Consider the following 15378-nt stretch of genomic DNA (forward strand, 5'->3'; position numbering starts at 1 on the left):
GAGGATCTTAGGAACTGAAGGGACCAGGTGATTTGCTCAGTGTATTTCTCAAGACTTAACATAGTTTTTGTGGGAGCCGCTGAGATTGCGGCTCCTCGTATGTGAGGCTAAGTAATGTAGATATGCTAGTTCTCTGTAGTGTGAGGCATGTATCCTCCAACTGTTGAGTGTCTCTGCTGCCATCAGTACCTTGTTGGCTGCTGTAGACGACGTCCACATTCCTTAATGGTCTCATTAGTACGTCCTGAAGTAGGAGCCAAGAATTCCACAGAGGCGGTGTGGTTTGAGCATATTTTGGTAGTGTCTAGGATTTGACTTATTAGGCAAAGGATGTTTCCACGTTTAGTAAATCAAACAGCTCTCTCGATTGGTACTCGGGGTACGTTAGGGTTACCTGACTGTCAATCGTGTTGTAAGATGGGGCTTCTGAACTAGTGGCGCTGTTCTGACAATCTAGGGGCAAGTTGGCCCCTGAACTGGGGGAAAGCTGATCAATGCTAAATTACCCGCGGGGCCTTGCTGTGGTGATTATTGATTTTATCTTGGTGTATTCTTTGAGCTCTGTTGTGCCCTCAGTAGGGCTATTGATGCTGTCAATGGGCTTGGTGATTTGCACTGTCAACACATCTTCTGTATCTGGACTTGGTTGTCGATTTCTTTGATCATGTTGTGGCAGTTCTGAAGATTAATTTTTGGCCACAGGATCGAAGGTTGCTTTCGTGGTACCGGGCCTACTAGGAGAGTGTCCTTCTGCTTGTGTTTTCAAATAGTTATTGATTCTGGAGGATCCTTTTTTCCCTTCTTCAGCAATTTCATCTTGCAGAGACTTTGTGATGGCTGTGTTGCTGACTTGGGTTGTCATTTGGTTGGACGGGCCAGGACCAGTGTTGATTGCTTGTTGCACTAAGGCATTGTGGCTGCGTAGGTTTACATTGTAGTTTGAATTGTTTAAAAAAGAGTAGATCGTTTTCCATCCGGCACACATAGCCTTCTGCTCACATGCCTTGCGTCGTTTCTTCTTCTGTGGGTCCTAGGCAGTTGTGTCCTTGACAATTTGTATACCCCGGTTCTCGTCCTTGGTTGTACTATTGTATCAAGGGGTACAGTTGGTTTGCTGGTGCTGACAAGATGTTCTCCGCTGGGGCTGCGGTGCTTGTGAAGGTGTGCAGTGCCTAGGGGGCTTGGCTTCGACGGCCACTGGGCGAGCGCTCTTTGCCTGCTTGTGCTGGAGGAGGCGCGACCTGGAAAAGTTCCTTTGTGGTTTGGGCAGCCTGGGTTGTGGCTAGTGTAAGGTTGCTTTCCGGGCTGTCAGGTTGGGAAGCCTTCTTGAGGTTGTTGAAAATATCTCCTAAGACCAGCGGGAGCGATTGCAGTTCATCCAAAACCAGGGAGAAGGTTGCGCATAATTTCTACTGTTTTGGAGCTTTGATTATGAGATTATTTGAATTTGCAATGTTTGTATTGATCCCAGTCATGAAAACTGGTGTTTAATAGCTTAATCGGACTGTCCGTTTTCACAGACGGGTAGTTAAGAACTTCAACTGATAACTGTGAGGTTCTCAACAGAGTTGCCCAAACATCTGCTGGTTCTGTTGCTTTATGTGAAACACTAGCATGGGCCAGTTCATGGGTTTCTGATTGTGTGAGAATTGAAAGATCCTGCCGCTGTCTGAAGATAAAATTGCTACACATTCTGCTGGAGTGAGTGATGTCTCGATGTTCAGTGATTATTTTTCTCAAGTTGTCTGAGGAGGTTTGGCTGCTGGCTTTAATATGGTTAGCCGGCGGGGGCATGATTCACTGTGCTTTCTTGGCTCTCGGGTCTGTTGTCAATTGTAGTAGTAAGGACACATTTTATGAAGACAGTTGTCTATAGAGCATCAAGATACACAATACAATTCTTCACAAAGTTCCATAGAGTATTGTTTAACAGCAGTTAAAAGGCAGGCTAGCCCATTTGAAACATCTACAAAGTACATATTTGCTAAAAGATCTATAGCATTTTTGCATCAAGAGTGGAATACTTTATAAAACAGGTTTTAGAAACTTTCTCTGAATCTCCAACAATAAAGGGGACTTATTGTGAATTCTGTATCTCTAATCTGTACACCAAGTGGCTAGCTAAGACCTGTGCTGTAGTATAATGAACTTCTTCTATTGCTCTTTGAGCATATTAATGTCTACAACTTGGAGATGGTGTGAATTCACTTGAAAGTCAAGTCCTGTAATGTGCACCCTGCAATACCTGCGATTAACTGGTAAAGGTCTTGAACTGGTTACAGTCACTTCCATTACAACTTAGACCATAACTTGAAGTCAGACAACCGTCTTGTGCTGCCAGTTGTAAATGTGTTAGTATGCACCTAGGTAATTCAACAATATCATTGATAGTTCTTGCATTGCCAGACAGGGAAACAGCGGCCCTTGAACACAGTGTGGCATGAGCAGCATCAGTGCTGAGACGGACACTACTTTTATATTGCTGTATTCTGGGAGCAAGGTTACATGGAATGTTGCTTCATTATTGCCTGTAGCTAGGACTCCCTGCCTCCTTGAGTAAGTTGTATGTGGTATGAAAGCTCCACTTGTGGCCATTAGCCAGTAAACACTACTGCATTGCAATTGTACAAACACATTTGCATATAATAGCAAGGATTTGATGAGAGGAAGAGTCTTTCATGACTCCTGTGAATCATGCAAATCTTTCTCCATTTTATTAACACAAAACCTTTATATCATTTGGCTATAAATTAATGTGGGGCTAAACAGCCTGACCACTTTAACCGCAATGAAAATCATTCCTAAATCAAGTAGGCCAGTGAACGACTGAAATACGTTGGCATGGCCCAAAAACAAGATCACTTGAGGAATTAGTGAAAACAAATGCTGACAGTTTGTTACAACCATTTGTAATGAATTTAAATTCTTGTGATAAGCTAGAGGGAGATAGCTTAATTAGTGAAAATTCATAAATGTCATTTGAGGGCAACCAATGTCCATCTAACAAAATTCCTTTAAGTGGGTGAGTAATACATGGATTTAGTTTACTTGCTACACTCCACAGTACTATAAAGGGTTTTCTAAAGTTGCTCTTGATAACAATTTGATAAAAATTGGAAGATCTGTAAAATGCATGGGGCCTTAATTGGTTCTAGGGGCTTTGTTTGCTGCAAACAGGACTGTTTCGGAAAAGAGGGAGGATTACAGGATTTCATAGTGTTTCTCGTTTACAGGAGCAGAAAAATTGTAACTAAAAATGGGGTTGGAGAGAAGAGTAAACAAGTTAGCTTTTGCCAAAACATAGTGCTGCTATTTGTGAAAATTGTTTTTCACACATAAGTTTGCGGTTAAAGGATGTTCAAAGCTTCTTGTTCCGAAAAAAATAAAGTTGAATGAAACACATGGGATATGCAAAGACTTAAAAATGGATTCTCAAAACAGTTTAAATGTTTGTTACCCAATCGATAAACATAACTGCAAAGACGGCCTTTAATCAGGGACCCTAAAAAGGCACCAGTAGTCAAATGTCAGATGAGCATTCTTCGTTCCCTGGGTAATGTTGTTGTATTGTTGGTAATTAACAATCAGCTTCATGTAATTAATTCCACATGTTTAAAAATGTTCAAGCAAATAATGAAAGGCTATATGTTTGAGATGATTTTTGCAGACATTTTTGTGAGATCTTCCAATTCATTGAGCTGTTCTGCAGGTCTGGCAGTGTGGGGCATTTGTAATCAGGTGTGTAATGCATTTGTCTCCAACTTAGATCTAGTAGGGCCAGATCAATGACAAATTTACTATGTAAATAAGTTTGGTTAAAAGTTATTGTATGCACATCTTATGCTAAAATTATTTGGATAATCTCACAATGTGTCCAGCCTTCCTGTACCTATATTGAACACCTTTGACTTTGAATATCTTAAACCAGAAGGATGGAAATTTGCATGGCCCTCCTCAACCCAACCCATCGCAGTCGAGTACAAGCTGCTTCAAAACATCAAATAATGTATCATTAGAGCTGTGTCTTGGGTCGGTTTCAACCTTAATGATTTTGAAGCAAACCCTCTATATCCCCCTCATCGACGGTAATGACTTGAAATCTGAAATCATCGCAGTTCAGAGTGTTGACAAAATGTAATTTCACTATTCAGTCTACTTACAGCAGCACTTGCAAAAAAGCTGCATGTAGGCAAACATACATTATGTACCTGATCCATGCTTCAAAGGGTTACATGTCCAATTGGCAAAGATTGTGTTTTTTGAGTCCCTAGGAACTTTTGCTAACGTCTCTGCTTTTTGTTTGGCTAATTAGTTTTTCTCCTATTTCAGCAAGAAATCTCGCTTGGATTGGAATACTGATGCCGCGTCGTTGATCGGAGAAGAGCTCCAGGTGGATTTCCTGGATCATGTTCCCCTCACCACACACAATTTTGTAAGTCAACCTTTATAATTTATTGCCATTTAAGTATGCCTTCTTGCTGAGTTGAGATATTTTCCCAAGGAGATTATCTGTGTTTTCTCCACTTGCAAAATACTAGAGTGCGACTCTCCCATAATGTGGCATTTTTTTAATGTCAAGCAACAAAGAAATAATGAGTGGGAAATGCTTACAAATGTTTTGGTTTCGTTTCTAAATAAGATTGTACATTCCATGGACCATTTGCAATGTCAAGCAGGAAGGAGCACAGGGGTACTGTCAGCGGGTTTCCAGTTATAGCTGAATTTTCATTTCTACCGTAGCATACATGAAATAAATGAGGCGATCTCTGCACCCACTGACTAATGTTCTGCTTCCAGTGCATCCTTTAATGGAGAATAGTCAAAATTGTAAATTTCTATGCTGTATTTTTGAGTTGTGGCTTTTTTTTTAGCACTAGACTCTTCTTCATCTTCACATTGCTGTACTTTGGGTTGATCGTGCTTTTAGTAGACACGACAATTTTTGTAGGATTTTGTGCTAAGCTCTTCATTGATTCCACATGAGAGTGTTATATACATTTTTGTATTCATTGGTGTTCAGTCAAGACAATATTAAGATGGTACTTTATCATTTATAGGTAGGAGACAAGTGTGTCATAACAGTTTGCTGGTGTATTTTGCACTTGATGCCTGAGCAAACTAGCTCATCCAGACCTTCAGGTAGTGTCTGGCTATGTGAGGCAAGAAGATACAGTAGGATTCAACATGTCCTCATGAGACAGCCTTGTCAGTGGTAAGTTGAGGTCTGCAATTGCTGAACAGTTTAGTATAGAGAAGGCTGCAGCTGTGTTGTTTGTGAGTAGTATGGTGTGGTCTGCAACCATATGAAGAGCATTGACCCCTTCTACAAGCCGACCAAGCATACCAACTGTATCTGCCACTTCACTGCTGATAGCGTAAGGTCCACATGCCTGTAGATCAAAGGCTGGTTCATGTTGACACCATCATTCCATAGTTCAGCAGAGCAATGTGCAAGTTGAAGCGCTGCAAATGACTAAAGACGTAGCAAGAGAGGATCAGTCCACCGGATCTGTGGCATTCGAGGAAGAGCTGGAGTTTGGAATTGCAGTATAAAACAGAAGATCAAGGCCTGGATGAGTGGTTGAATTTATGGAATCTCCATGTTATCGTCCACTCTTCTCTTTGTTTATCTTGTTGCCGTTACAAGGGGCAATGAAGGTAAATTGGCAGGAGTGGTAGCAGGTGCTTTGCTCCTATCTCTAACTTAAAGAAAATGTTTAATTCCATTGGTAGTCTTGTATGCTCTAGAAACTTGATGCAGTACTTTAACCGAAAGAAACTGTGTTAAAAGTACATGCCTTCTGAGCCCCATTATGCGCACCTTTGGTTCACTTAACCAAATGCTTTTTCATATGGAATGATGTTGGTGCCAGTGTTACTTTTATTTTGTAGTTAAGTTTTTGGCTGTAACGTGCCAGTAAATAGGGGTCTGGTGATGTACAGTTCTTCCATTTTGTCCTACATGATTTTCTGTGCCATTTTGTCCCACATGATTGTCCCACATGATTTTTCAGGATTTGCTGACACCTTCTCCATTCTATTAGCCATAATATTAGTGAAAATGTTCACATTTGCATTAGTAAGCAAATGATGGAGTTTTCCTTTTTATGCATTAAATTTATTATTACTTACTAGGTTGTCATCCTGCATACCACTAAGTGTGCGCTGGATTTCTATCATTTGCACTGCCATGTCCTTTCTCTCTACTATAGACTATATTTTTGTAAAATGTAGCCTCTTCACTGCTTGGGTGCGGACCACTGTGCTATTTTTAAGCTGGTACGTTCAAATATGTGTTACTGTCTTTTTGTGCCTCATGGAAATCATATGTTTGAAGTTGGCCCATTCAGATTGATTTTATTGGTGCACCCTGATTCACTATCTAATTTTATTCTAAAGAGCTTTATGAAAATTGTTCAATATTCTGAAAGAAAGGTTGTCCTGCATGTAAGAGTGTGGCAAGCCTGAATATGTGTGAAATTTCATAGGTGTCCTGGACTCCACGGCATTTGGGTAATATTAGCATTTATCGGTAAATTTGTGGCTCACAGGTTATGGTGCATTGTTCATCTGCTGAGAAATGTCAACCCCAGAACAACTATAACAAGTAAAAAGTGATATCCATAAGTGATTACCATTCTATTATTTATTAATTTGTATATCTCTCACTCATTTGATTTTATTGAAAGGGTATATATTTAATTTTATGATAATTTTAGCCATCTCACTAGGAACATACTGCCTCGTAATGCTCGCCTTAACACATTTTTGAGTTAACTCTTATAGTAGAACCTTTTATGTGAAACCATATCACATTCAATTTATCACCAGTATGGATTTAAAATTCAGTCTCAAGTCCTCAATGTCTTTTATTGCTTAATTCACCAAAAATGATTTGACCTTTCTGTATAGACTTTCAGATCGCTCTTTTTTTTGTCAGTATCCCATAACAACTATATATGTGTATTTAAGCCAAACGTACCTTTGTACCTTTTTCCAGTACCTTTATTATAAACTGACAATTCCAATCAATATGCACAATTCACCTTGTGAAATTCTCTTTTTAAATATCTTTTACTGCCATTATGAGTTTGTCACCCCACTCAACCAGTGCATTGTTTTTGTCTATTTCCATATCTTCGCCTCAACTTCACATTTTTTTGTTTCATGTAACCTCCATTTGACTCCCACTATTCATAAGGTTCTCCATGTTTTCGATACCATAATGGGGTGGTGTTCCATGCATTTGTTTAACAACGTATTCTACCTCTTTAATTGTTCTTCTATTAAAGGATTTTTTAATTTCAGTTAATTTTCATGGGGCTCACCCTGCTATTTTAGCTTAGTTAAGTAGTAGAAATTGTCCATCTCCGTGTGCTCTCTGTTGTTTCACTTATATTTAATACTTTTCCAGTTTCTCTTCACCATGAGCTTCTCTTAAGTTCCTAAAATTGTAGTCACCTTTTAGTCAGCTCCATTACATTTCAAGGGATAGGGCGTAAATCTAAATTGAATCGAAGAAATATGGTTCCAGGCCAACTCAAAGATAAATTGAAGAACCAGTTTATAACCGTAACTTATTAAGGTTATAAATTGTACTATTTACTGAAAACTAAAGCACCCTAAGTTCCAAACTAAACAATCAAACCCTTGTGTTACTCATACAGAAAAATGGTTGTGGACTATCAGATGTGTTACACTTTTTCTCATGATTTTTAGGGATACCAGGCACATATTGCCTTTCAGAGACCCCAAAAGATCTAAGCTAGATGCAGCTAGAAACATTTCAAGCAAATAAAGTGGCATGTTGGTTTGAGGCACCTACCTGCCCTTGGTTCGTAGATATTAACCCTCAGGCAGTAAAGAAACATCACAGAACCGTATCTTTCCCACATATGTAGTCCTTAGGCAATTTATTACTGATACCATACTACACTCACTCTGTGTGGCTAGCAGGGAGTTCACTTTGAATGTACTTACGTTTCTCCTTGGCCTTTATTGTTCAAATGCAGCAATCCAGGAAATGGTATGTTGTTCAGGTGGGTGCATAGGTTGATTCTTTTGGGTAACCAGTGTGTGAATATCTGGGTTGAATCCATCATCATTCTTTAGCTCACTTTGCCACCCCAGTTCAGACTCAGCTATATGCAAATCAGTCTTGACCTGTGCCTCATGGGAACAGTCCAGCCCGAACTGCCAAGCCATGTCTTCCCTAGACCGGAAACCAGCATCCTGGGACCAGTTTCGATGTTACCCCTTCACATCATCATTCCAGCATGCTGAGTGCAGACTACTAAAAGCTTAAAACATGTTAGAGTCCATCACACTGAGGTGAAAGAGCACCAAACTGTAACCTCCAGATTAAAACAAAACCACTAATTTCCTAAACCAGAATTTCTTGCAAGATTATGAGCCTCGACAATACATCTGCACACATCTGTAGGAGGATTGCAGTTATACTTACCATGTTAAAGGCCCGACTGACATCTGTACTGACCAAACTAAACTGCTGGCTCTGAATACCAAGAGGAGAAGAAAAAAACGAGTTTGCCACTTCCGTCTGAGAACCATCTTGTGCTATGCCCTCCTCCCATCCGCATTGTGCCTCAGTCCCTTTTCCCATATACTGTAGAGCCCTTTTTATCTTTCTGATAAGCCATATAGTCCCAACACCACTCTTTTCACTTTTGCCGCCCTGATATCGCTCATTTGACTGGTCTTGTGCCTGCTTCCTCTCTAATCCAGTTAATGCTGTGGTCTCCTACCTGATCCATTCTGTTCCCTAATGCCCCATCAAATCCACTGTGGGTACTTGTTCCCTCTCATAAATCTTTTGTGCTGCCTCCCTCTCTTTTATCTTGTGCCCATTGCTAATTTTTCTTATGAATCTCTCTCATCCATCTTGCACCTCGTTCCCCTATCACCCTTCTGGGAGCCTTTGTCTTCTTTCTCTTCCATAGTGTGCATAGTCCCACCTCTCATCTGTTCTGCATCTCACTCCCTTTACATCTTCTGCTTCACTCTTTTATCTGTTTTGATCATTTCCCTCATCTATGTATTTACTCCACTCTATTGGGTGCCGTAGCTGTCTCTCATCTGGTCATCACCTTGCTGCTGTCTGTTCCTCAGTTCCCTTTCCCTTCTGTTTTGGAGCTTGATTCCCTTTTTCACCATCTTGTCCTTTTGGTTTTTACTGTCATTCATCATATGCCTCATTTCCCTCATTCTCCCTCCAAGTGCCTTGTTCTCTTTCCTCATCCTCTGAATGCATCATTGTCTTTGACCCTATACAACACTCTGCTGTATTTTGGCTACGTTTGCGTTATGGAAATGCCACATTCATGCATACAATTATTCCCATCTCTCATGATTTTGTTTCTTGATTTTCTCTCTCTTGATTCCTGTTCCCTGATCTTCCCTCTCCTCCACCGATTTCATTTGTCTCTTTACTTACCTGGCTTGTTCATCACCCCTCCCATCACTCTTTTATCTGTCCCTCTCTCACTGAAAGAAATTCATTAAGAGGGGCCCTACCATACAGAGGGACAGGGCTCTGTAAAGGACTTTCCAGTCGTAAATAATTCCCTTTGACAACCAATTTTCTTATATTAACTCTATACAGGCACCCGCACAGCAAACACTCATAACTCAGATCTTGAATGAGTCAGATGCTACCAACTTAACTGAAACTTTGTGTCTCAAAACTTTAATAAAAAGTCAATCAGAATATCATAAATCATTGCAACATCCCACAGGTTAAAATTAAAGGACTAAACATAAATCTCTTGTACACAAAGACCACATGGCGTGCAGCCCCCGACCCTATAGAGTATAACAAGAAAGCTATGCCTTATTCACCTCATTGAAGCATGATATCACCGACATTGGAGGTGGAGGGAGGCCTGAAAATATATCAGACACCATAGATAAACAAGGTGACTCAGCAGCCTTTTTAATCGTCATTTTGATATTTTGATCTACATTGAATAAGGACTGCGCTAGAGGGGGAGGTTTTCATATATGCCTTTCTTCCTGCAATACATATCTGGTGGCGGTGGATTTATACCCGCACCGTTAGAAAGACGATTGCTTCCTACCGGTTTTTAAGATAATTGATCTCCTTAGGAGGGAAATATCTTTGTTGTCTTGAAGAAGGTGGTTATAAATTTCACGATCCACTGAAACATGTAAACACATACACTGTGCTAAGTTTGAGGAACAGATGAGCTCATTAGAAAAATAATTGGTTTTCATCTTGTGTCTTTTCTGATAGATTCCTACAAACTAACTGGATGACAGATATAATTGTCTTGTATGTTTTCCCTCTTGTAGATTGTTTCCATCTGGTCGTTGTGTATTTTACAAGATGTTTAGTCCTTTTATGCAATGACATTTTTAACTTGTGAGATGTCGTGATATATGATATACTGATTGACTTTTTATTAAAGTTTTGAGACACAAAGTACCAGTTAAGTTGGTAGCATCTGACTCATTCAAGATTGGCGTTATGAGTGCTTGCTGTGTGGGTGCCTGTATGTAGAGTTGATATAAGAGAATTAGTTGTCAGAGGGAATTATTTACGATTGGAAACCCCCTCTCATTGACACAGAACTTTCTTCTCTCTTTAACTTGTCATGCAGCACAGTCCCACCACTCACCCACTGTTGCTTTTGTTTACTGTCTCATTTCCCTTTTGGCTCCTCCTTCATATCTGTCTTCTGCTTCACCCCTCTTTCATCCATCTTGTGTTGTCATCATTTTCTTCTTCATCTTGTATGTTAGTCTCCTCACTTATCCAAATTCTGCTTTGCTCTTTTCTTTCATCTGTCTTGTGCCTCTCTCCAATGTCTTGTGCTTTGGTCTCCTCTGTGATTCATCATGTGCCCCTTTATCAGTTTTCAAACACCTTGTGATTGCCATCACTAACATGGATTGAACCAAGTGTCCCTCTCTTATCATACTTGTGTTTAGCCCTGCTCCTTCTTCTGCCTCCCGCCTCTGCTCTCTACCGTACCTTTGTCTCCTTTTATACAGCTTGTGCCATAGGCTCTCCTTGTTGATTTTGTTATTGCCACTTTTGCAGCAGAATTTGTTTTGGGCCCAATCTCTAACTAAGTCACTTCAATCAGATTCTAAACACCACCCACAGAGGCAGGGGTCCTCCGAAGGACCTTGCTTATCGCAGTGAGGGGTAAGAAACTAGGGTGTCGATCTGTTGGCCACCCAGTAAGGACCAATAATTGATAGCGAACTCACAGGTTAGTGATCAAATTTAAGCACAACTTCCTCAGAACCATACTATGAATGTAAAGAATGTCAACAAGAAGACCTGAAGAAGTTCAACCTAACAAGAATCATACAAACCAGTAGTTCTGCTGTAGCTATGAAGAACAAAAGCAGATGAACCTGATGTTCTGAAAATAATCTATGACTATCCCTTTCATGCATTGGAAATCACATATTGTAAGCACAGTTTCTGTGCAAAGAACATTTTAGACACAAATAACAAAAAACTCTTAACACATTTAGATGAATTGGTTATTGTATTAAAGATCTAAATTCAATGCATATAAGTAACATTTTAAGTAGTTTGGTCATGAGTCACATAGCACATAGTATAAAACCATACATTTAGTCAGAATAAATCAAGTGCTGAATAACAGCATCCATGAAAGGCTGGCTAAGCTAGAGTTTTCTACCACCATCAAGGGCAGAAGGAAAGTTTAGAAAAGTTCTCTTAGCTTGGGAAGAGTCTGGTTAAATTCCATTGATGGAAAGTGCATAGGCACGGGCCAGGGGAATGGAGTTATGATCAGGCAAAGTTCTAGTCTGGTTTCTCACCAGACAGCTCCAAATCGTCCAGCAGGCAAGTTCATCAGGAAATAGCGCTAGTAGTAGGGGGAAGGAAAGGGACTCTGAGATAGGACTCAGATCGAATCCAGAATGATTTCGGCATGAAGACCAATAAGCATCCCTCTTTCAAGGAAAGTCTATTTTGGTACTCCATATAGTCCAACTGTGACCTCAATTGTCACTGCACCATGGTCTGATCGACCTGTGACCATCTCCCGCTCATAAGGCACACATGGTAAGTTTCAGTTTGTTTCCCAGGTCTGTCATGAGAAATGACTGTCCACTCAGTCCACGCAGGTTAGTTGACAAAGAGCCTATTTACTATGTTGCATTTCATGTACTTAGGTGAAGTGTTTGGGCACTGAGAAAAGTATACATTTCCTTTAGGAATGTAGACAGTGCAGGCCTAAGGAAAAAGGCAATTTAATGCATTTAAAGTCAACATTTCATAATTAGTAAATGAGCTCATTATTAAGTTCAGGCGTAACGGAATTCAATCAAGCATGTCAAATAATGAAGTAATTGCAACTTTTGTCAATGGTTATTCGATAGAAATGTTCAACTCTAAATATGGCCTACTACCAAAATTTTGAAAGTACATACGTATAAACTATTCTTCAAAATCAATATAAAAATGTAGTTTTAGGAAATCTAAGACTCTAATAATGCAAAGCTTTTATGCTGAAAGTTTCTTCTATATATCACAAAGTACAAGTGTATTGCACCAACTTTTCGCTTGCTGCGGTGCGTTACAATGAAATTAAAGAAGCTACATTTCCTCATTAATATTTGCACAATTGTGTGTGAGACTCGTTTATACATGGATATACTGCTTCTGTGTTCATTTTCATCATAGCAAGCATTTTCATCAATCTTTCATTATGAATTTGGTAAACTAATAAGGTAATTCATTATTAAGCATATTAAATTCATCATATTCAAATTCTTCAATTTCTACAAATCAAAGCACACTTTAAAGGTGCTGGTGCTTCAGCTCTTCTCAGTTCCAATGTTATTTTTCTAGGTGTTTGTAAAGTGCACATTTAAAGTTTTGTTGTCAAAATCTACTTTGTCAATTATAATCTCTTCTCTCATTCTGGACATTGTCTATTTTCTCTCATTTGATTTATGCCTCATTCACTGTCATTGATTTAGACAGTTGGCCCTTCCTACTCATGTGTCTTTTATCAGATAGCCCATTCTCATCCTTGCATGTGTCTTGATCTACCCCTTTATCCTTATTGAGCAAACACATAACATTTTTTTGTATGCAGTACTACCTTATCGACGTGGACATTTAGTGAGGATGATAAGAATAACAAGGGACATTCGGAAAGCTTGATGAATCCTGGTGCAAATGGATGCATCAGCAGCACAAAGCTGAAACCTACGGGAGACAATTTAAAAGGGAGGATAGACTGGTAAATAACAAAGGCATCAAACTAGTTAATGCCAATTAAGAGACGAAATAGAGTTGGGATTAATTACTTAACTCATAAGTTGTTACGAGTACTAGGTTGGCTACCTGTTTGTGATAGCGGAGAGGGGAGGGAACCTCTCTAAGATTAGGCGAATATGAGAATAAGCGGGTTTAGGATACAGCAAACACAGAAAGAGTAAACGACATGGCTGATTTATTGTATATTAATAAATTGTACCTGTGTTCCTGCTGTCTTTAGTGCTTATTCTGATCCTCTTTTTACACTATCAATATCTGACTGTAATGTGATGTACTTGTTGAAAATAAATAATTGAAGTACAAAAAAAATGGCCATTCAAAGCAATTAAAACCTTTATAACAATTAATATCATTTGTCCTTAACTCTGTGAAAAGGGGAAGTGGGAAGCTCTGTAGAGCAAAACGATAGTCTGAAACATAAGAATAGAAATACAACCACATTTATTTGACTACACCCTTTAACACACACATGCTTGTAGCATCTGTGAGGCACTCAGATTGGGATGCAAGAGATTTTATTTAATGAGAATTCAGTAATGGGACCAATGCTTGTTCAGGTGCAAGGGTCAGTTCAATCTGATCTGGGATGCACACTACTAATATTGTTGATAGGAAGTGATAAATATTAATTTTAGTGTGTGTACTTTTAGTCCCACCACGGTACCACGGCACACAGCAAGTATGTGGAGTGTGTGCAAATAACTGACCGCATAATTACAGATGTCCTATGGGTGTTTACTGAGATACATTCATTAATATTGATTGTCTAAAATCATTTATGGTATCGAATGTCATTCAAATTTAGTAGTAGTATCCTGAATAATATTGGCGTTATTATTTGAATAATATTGGCGTTATTATATGCAAATGAATTTGCCTACAAGTGACTACTGCAAGTGACTAACGTGCTTATTGTGCATGTCCATTATATTTCTGCACTTTCTAAAGGATTAATATTTCGATAACTTGCAATATAGACTGTGCGGACCAGTCTGCTGATATTCCCCCTTGATATATGGGTTTTCTGTTGATATCAGGTGTTGGTCACTGGAATGACCTGTTCCCTTGCATCATTCTGCAGGTTCGGAAGACATTTTTAAAGCTAGCCTTCTGCGACATCTGCCAGAAGTTCCTGTTGAATGGCTTCCGATGTCAGACCTGTGGCTACAAGTTCCATGAACACTGCAGCACCAAAGTCCCAACCATGTGTGTTGACTGGAGCAACATCCGGCAACTCTTGTAAGTGACTACCTTTTGTTAGGGATGTGAAAGAAAGACTGGGGAGTATAATTAATTCAAATGAAAAAGATGATGTTTGTGCGATTCAAACTAAGTAATAAAGCGGCAGGAATTTCAATTTTATTAGCCACTCGCTCTGAGCCTTTTGCCTCCATTATTGAGGTTTTCTTTGGCGGGAAAGTTGAAACTTATAATTACTCTATAGACCGTAAAAGCTCAGTTACCTTGTATAAATGGAGAGAGAGATGGGGTGGATTTCGGTCGTCCTTATGTCAATATACTGAGAAATCAAATGGGCGGTGTGTTAATAGGTTTATCGCAAAGCCACTCATACTACTTAATAGAGCATGATATACGGTGAGAAGGCAGCTCAACACCACTTTTACCATATTAGGTAAAGATTGCGTTGCTGGTGTGCGGTAGGATAATCTGCCTTTTTGTTGACTGCATTGGCAGTTCAGTCACATAGAAATATCATGGCCAACCAGGACACTCTGTGTAAAGCTCACAATATTATAGTGTAAATAATGAGCTGTCTTGATGAGTGACTTCAGGCAGGGCAGCCGTCCAAATGTCTTCCATCAGGGTGCTGCAGAGATGAGAAAGCAGGAGCACTTGTATTTGCCATGCACGATACTGTTTACTTGGTGACCTTAAAAGCATTTCTGGGATCTGCTTTTTTTTATAGCAGTTATAATTGGATTTTCTTTTATAGAAGGGTAACCTTGAAACCCTGTGATAGCTGGGCAATAGATCTATAACATGTAATATTCCCAGAGAAATATTTCAGGTGATAGTGTTATGATAGAAAAATAACCAGTTGATAA

At 39.5% G+C, this 15378-nt stretch overlaps 1 protein-coding gene across 4 annotated transcripts in view; it reads left to right on the forward strand.

Moving 5' to 3' along the window:
- RAF1 (Raf-1 proto-oncogene, serine/threonine kinase) overlaps positions 1–15378 on the forward strand; it is a 355710-nt gene that overhangs the window by 213543 nt on the left and 126789 nt on the right. For all 4 annotated transcript variants that reach the window (XM_085624854.1, XM_085624856.1, XM_085624852.1 and 1 more), the window contains exons 4-5: positions 4330–4432; positions 14394–14551. In XM_085624854.1, the coding sequence (XP_085480980.1) occupies positions 4330–4432; positions 14394–14551 (261 nt within the window). The remainder of the gene's footprint in view (positions 1–4329; positions 4433–14393; positions 14552–15378) is intronic.

The sequence above is a fragment of the Triturus cristatus genome, chromosome 9 (assembly GCF_964204655.1).
Source record: "Triturus cristatus chromosome 9, aTriCri1.1, whole genome shotgun sequence".
Taxonomy (NCBI): domain Eukaryota; kingdom Metazoa; phylum Chordata; class Amphibia; order Caudata; family Salamandridae; genus Triturus; species Triturus cristatus.